At 40.0% G+C, this 6,395-nt stretch overlaps 1 protein-coding gene across 1 annotated transcript; it reads right to left on the bottom strand.

Moving 5' to 3' along the window:
* Positions 1-596: 596 nt before the first annotated feature.
* On the bottom strand, positions 597-1,594 carry LOC308383593 (E3 ubiquitin/ISG15 ligase TRIM25-like; the record flags this gene model as incomplete). The annotated part of the gene is made up of 2 exons (XM_080861636.1): positions 597-604; positions 649-1,594. 2 exons carry the CDS (start codon positions 1,592-1,594, stop codon positions 597-599), a joined length of 954 nt encoding a protein of 317 aa, XP_080717762.1.
* Between the last annotated feature and the right edge of the window lie 4,801 nt (positions 1,595-6,395).

The raw sequence follows: 6,395 nt of genomic DNA, 5'->3' as shown, positions 1-6,395 counted from the left end.
AGGGTTCAGAGTGGGTTTGAAACACAGACAGTAAAATTATTTAGCTCAGTTCAGTTCAGAAAGTATTAGAAATAGTATCCTGAATACCTTTTGTTCTAAGATTTGGTGCCAGGTTTTTATTTACCTTGATTAAGCAGAGACTTTAATGCCCCAATTGAAAGTTCCTTACTTAAACCATCTTAAAGCAGCTTCATTCAAACTGAGCAACCCTTTATGTTACACAATTAAAGTTATCTTTTTCATTGCCATCCACAGTTAAAGATTTGAATAATTTTGTTCATGCTTAATTCTGCTTAATTTATTTGTTGTTACTGTGACCTCTAGCAGTACATCTGTCCGGATGATTAGGATAACATTGTATTACCGTCATGAACGTCGCTTTTCTGTTTTTTTCTGATAGTAACACATATTTGTTTGCTGTGTTTGGATCCAATGTGATTTCACATGAATATTTTAAGAATTCATCTCTGGTCTTTGGCTCAGATTCTGGTAGTGAACCATCCACATTAGTGATTTTCATTAAAACGTTTGTCCATTTCTCTCTTAGAATTGATTGTAGTATATCTCTGGTCTCTGATAGTGCCCTTTGCACTCTGTCAAAATGCTGCAGACAAAAGGAGTGGATTGTAATAAAGCATATAGACTCACTGAGTGCTGACAGTGAGGGGTAGTTGTGTAGAAACTGGATGTGATCCTCTGTGTGTGAGAGCTGCTTCAGCTCAGCATCTTTCCTCTTCAGCTCAGTGATCTCCTGCTCCAGCTTCTCCTGAAGCTCTTTGACTCGACTCACTTCAGTTTCCTGCTGGGATCTGATCTGCTGCTTCACATCAGAGCTTCTTTTCTGGATGAGATGGATCAGCTCAGTGAAGATCTTCTCACTGTGCTCCACTGTTTGATCAGCAGACTGATTGATGGCCTCCACCTCCTGTTGAAGCAGCTTCACATCTTTCTCTCTGTCCTGGATTCTCTGCTGGATGTTTTGTCGACTCACCTCCAGCTCTCTCTGCCTCTCAGTCCTTTCTGCTGCAGCTGAGACTGTGTCGTGGCCTTTATGTTCATCCACAGAGCAGAGATAACAGATACTCTGCTGATCAGTACGGCAGAACATCTTCATCACCTCATCATGATGAGAGCAGATGTTCTCCTGGAGCTTCTTGGAGGGCTCCACCAGCTTGTGTTTCTTGAATGTAGGTGAATCATAATGAGGCTGAAGGTGTTTCTCACAGTAAGAGACCAAACACACCAAACAGAACTTCACTGCTTTCATTTTTCTCCCAGTGCAGACATCACAGGCCACATCTTCAGGTCCAGCATAGCAGTGATCAGCAGGAGCAGCTTTGAGTCCAGTCTTCTTCAGCTCCTCCACTAAATCTGCTAACATGGTGTTTTTCACCAGGACAGGCCTCGCTGTGAAAGTCTGTCTGCACTGAGGGCAGCTGTAGATTTTCTTCACATCCTCCATGTCCCAGTGACTCTTAATACAGTTCATGCAGTAGCTGTGTCCACAGGAAATAGTCCCCAGATCCTTCAGTAGATCCAAACAGATCGAACAAGAGAAGGCGTCCTGATCCAGATCAACTCTTTTTATCGCCATTTCTCTTCAAAGTCCCAGGGTACTTAAGTTTGCTTCAGTTTCCTTCAGCAGAGTTTGAACTGTAAGCCAAAAGCTCGCCATGCTTGTTTGTTAAAGAGCCTGCAGTAAATGACGTTTATCAACTCTGACACTCAGCCGCTTGCACCCATCTAAAACCTGGCAGGTCTGTGAAGCGGCGGGACACTTAAAATATCTGGACAGACTGAAATGTGCCAGTTCGCTTGTTTTGTTTTGTTTTTTAATCAAAGTCTCAGCAGCACTTCTACCGACCTCAACCAATCAAATATTTGGTTTCATTAGATTTGCACTCCTTGAGTCCTTTTTCAGTACGCACATTCTTCATCATTTCTCTGCAGAGTGCATCAGTTCTGTTGTCTGAGTAAGTGTAGTCAAGGCAGCAGATTCAGACACACATACAATCTACTGTATAGATTTATCACAGTAAATATATCAACAAAGGATCCAAAGTGATATCCTGCTCTTGCATCCAGGTGGCCAAAAGAAAACGAAAATTGTCACAAGCTGTGAAGAAAGTATTGGTTAGTCCAGAGGACCCGTCATCAGTAAACTGGTATTGGCTGGGATGTTTCATGTAAAAACCAACTGTTCATCATCTGAAACCTTTACAGACATATATGTATTTGTATATTTGTATAGCGCTTTACTAGTCCCTAAGGACCCCAAAGCGCTTTACACATCCAGTCATCCACCCATTCACGCACACATTTACACACTGGTGATGGCGAGCTACATTTTACCATGTCGGATCATTTTTCACAAACAGCTGCTTAAAAGCAGGATGAACGCCAAGACTTGTGCGCAGTGGAGTAAATCAGTAAATCATTTAAGCTGCTTTCCAGAAGAAGAAGCTTTATTTATTTGTGGGTACAAAGTCACAGTGAACTGAACAAACTATACGTGCTGTTTCCTTTGTCGGTGTGATTGGATGAAATGTGTCACTTAAAGAAGAGTGACTTTCAGTTTTGTTTTTTGTAATTAAGATCCTTCTGATCAGATCCGTGTTACGCACCAGCTGCTCACTGCAAGATATCTTATCAAAAAGTCTGTGAGGAGCGATAGGGGAGAAATTAATTTCAGTGAGAGCTGCAGCGCCGAACACTCAGACTGTTGAGTCTAAATACAACTGGAATGGTTTTATTTTGTTAGAGTCAATGATTAAACATCCAGACAGTCAAATTTTTAAACTTGACATTCAATCTACAAACAGGTCTGAAAAAGTAATTTTTTAAATGTGTTTTTTAAATAATCAGCTATGTCTTCACTCGCTGTCCGTATTTATTTCACTCTTCTTTCTTTGAGTGTGTTGACATTTTAAAAGTATCTTTGTGTAGCAAATGCTTGACACTTTACTGTCTGGTGAGGCTCACACTGGATTTCTGAAATTCAAAGTTCCTCCACAGATGTAGGAGTTAGAAATGTGCATACAAATTCAAATTCAAATTCAAATTTTATTTGTCACGTACACAGTCATACACAGTACGATATGTAGTGAAATGCTTGGACAACTGCTCGTGACCTAAAGAAAACAAAAAAGGAAAAGGCTATGAATAAGATAGGAAATAAATATGAAAAATTAAAAAGGGTAAATTTAACTAGGAAGGATGGCACACATCAGATGAATTCCAATGACGTTGTAGGGGCGTAGCGTGGCGTCATGGTAACAATCCGCTACAATTTGTCTCACATGTCGACTCAAAGATTTATTGGCCAGATTTTGACAAACAGCTTTATAAAGCTAACGCAGTTTCCTCTTGCTGCCACTTGGTGCCGCCTGTGCTCTTTGTTTCCCTAAAGCAGCTAACTCATCATGAGGCATGATGGTTTTTGAAAATAGAGCATCACACAGGTGATACTTGTGTGTCAAATATGATGCACTTGGCTTTACAAGGTTTATTATGTCACGTGAGACTGATAGCTGTATGTTCTGTTAGTCTGTAATGATGTTGATGTTGTGAGTTTTATACTTGTGTATATTCCCATATTTTTACTGCAACCCTTTTTACAGACCAGACACTGCAGCTGACAACGAGGCTTTAAAGATCCTCTCTTTAAGAAGCTTCGGTGACCCAGCTGTGGCTTTCTATCAGTAAATATATGAGCACCAGGAAAAATAAATAAGCTCACTTTAAAGCGTTGACCTTTATCCATGGCTTTTCATATGAGTAGAGTCAGTTTCAGCTGTATAAACAGCAGCATGACGACTGCAGCCAATTAACCTGTTTAGCACTGCAAACATATACACTGAACCCGGGAACTCAGGCGCGTTTGGAATCACATTAGAATCTGCTAAAGCCATCTGGATCCTGGATTTGAACCCAGGCTCTTTTGTTAATAGTCTTCATATCCTCCCCCGAGCTTGCAAAGGTTCCTCTGGTAATTATCATTGCTGTTGTTTTTTTCTCACAATATGAAAAAACTAAGTTACTCTGTGAAAAAAATCCTTCAGTTTGGTTCTCAAAGGGCAAAAAGACCATCTGGTTTCAGAAATAAGCCAACAAAAGCTACTTTTTCCCATAAAAATAAAACAAAAACTTTATTGTGACTGAGGTTACAATGACTGGAACTATGCGTGGGATGAGTTACCTTTATTTATTATTTGTTTAATCTTAGGAGCAGATAATAACATGTGCATAATGTTAGAGTGAGCTCAGCTCATGTAGCTTAAAAGGTGCAAAACATTCAGTATGTCAGAGTACTAAAGTTTAACGATTTGTTAAAACTACATTTCTAAAACCAGCAAAAACTACAGAGAAATTGTTTTGTGCAGCAGCCACTTTCAGATTTTGTTTGAGTTTTATGAAGTGAACTTCAAACCTTAATGTTGGTCCTTTTATAAGATAGTTTTTTATGTTCCCTTCAACAAATTTCAATAATAACTGCATGAGAAGAGTTTGTTCATGTTTAAGTTTGTGCCAGTGTTGATTGTGTCTGTAAGTAACTAATGAACATGTGCTGATCATCTGCAGTCTTCTGCTGAGTCCTGGGATTCCTCCTGATCGATCAATTCATTACACCTGCACTCCCCAACAGCAGCAGCTTCTCCTGGCAGTATCAGCACTACAGCAACTTCAGTCTGACCACCAGAATAAACCTGATCCAGGAATGCCCCCAGACCAGGACGAGCAGCTCCCAAAGGATCCGCTGCCAAAGTCCTCAGACCAAAAGGTGGTTTGAATGTTGGGGGTGACTGCTGTAAAGTTGAAGCATGAGTGAAGAGGACCAAACACGAAAAGCCAGTTTGAAATAAAAACAATTAAAGCATTTTGGTCACAGTCCTACTTCATACACGCAGACTAGATAAAATAATCAGCTGCAAACCTAAAAATAAACTTCAGTTAAACAAACAACCACGTACCTGATTAACATACAGTTATCCGATGCTGCTGTAGCGCTGAAGCTGTACAGTAGGCCGTTAGGGAGATGTGATATGATCTCCCAGTCTGTCAGCGAGGAAACCACCAGTAAATATTTAATCAGCAATTTAGTTTGCCTTTCAAATATTCATGAAATCTAATCAACTTAATCACGGTGTGATCGTTATTTCACAGCGTAATGAAACTCCCCGCCAGTTCACTCAAGTGTGTCCAGGGTGGCTGACTTCACGCCGTCGCTCTCTAAAACAATAAGACTGACACACACACACACACACACACACACACCTAAAGATGCAGGCACACATGCATCACATAAAAACAATGTAGCTGACTAGGAAAGGAGACGGGAAACCAATAATTAAAAAGATTTGCGTGAAAGGAAGCAAAAAAAGGAAAGAAGGAAGGATAGAAGTAAGAAAAGAACAAAGGAAGGCTAAAAGAAGGAAGGATATAAAAACAATGAAAGAAGGAAGAAGACAGAACGTAGGATAAATATAGAGAAGAAAAAATGAAGGACAAAGGCAGAATGACAGATAATTGTAGTTGAGAAAAAAAGGAACAAATAAAGGACAGAAGGAAGGAACAAAGGAAGCTGCATTGTTTTTCAGCTTTGCTGTTATTCTGCCCCCTGGTGGCTAAAAAGCCACATAAAGCAGCTTTAAAGATTATTGGACAGTTTTTGTACAAAAAAGGAAACAAGATGATCAATATGAAAGATATATTCAACTTCACACTAAACAGACTCATAAATTATTGACACCATCAGCCATAACTCTGACTTTACAGGAGCTGTTTCCCATTTTTAGAAATACATTTATTCCCTTTCTTGCCAGGAGTTAGTCAATAAGACTCTTGGGGGGCCGAGCTAGCTGTCCTCCCGCAGAGCTTCCAGTCTTTATGCAAAACTAAATGTGCAGCTGGGAGTTTTGCATACTGATGTGAGCGGGCTATGAGGCTGCTATTTTATTATCCGAGTATTTTCTTTTTTATGTTACAGCTTCTTCAGATGTTTGGTTTGGGCTTTAAGTGGTTTCCAGAAGTTCTCCCCTGAAGGCGAGATGACACCAGAGGCATCAGATGGATTGGAGTACCCTTGGAGCATTAATTTTTACAAAACTTCTCAAGAGTTTATTTTATTCATCTCAAACTGATTAACTTTTCTGCAGTTTTGAGATGAAGTTGAGCACGTACCAGCAGATTTGATCCCATGTTGGTGAGGGAGAGCAGGAAGTAACATTATGAAGTGTATACACACATGCGCCTCAGAGGAGATCCTGCAGCTTTCTGCTGTGTGCAACAAAATATTATAATATGGCAAGAAATGATAACGTGTACAGCTTCTCCTCCTGCCGTTTCCCGACATCCAATCTGATAAGATGAGATAAAGTGGATGTGAGACTTTAGCA

The sequence above is a fragment of the Rhamphochromis sp. 'chilingali' genome (genome assembly GCF_963969265.1).
Source record: "Rhamphochromis sp. 'chilingali' genome assembly, chromosome: 16".
Lineage (NCBI taxonomy): Eukaryota > Metazoa > Chordata > Actinopteri > Cichliformes > Cichlidae > Rhamphochromis > Rhamphochromis sp. 'chilingali'.
This window is presented reverse-complemented; position numbering and strand designations above follow the sequence as displayed.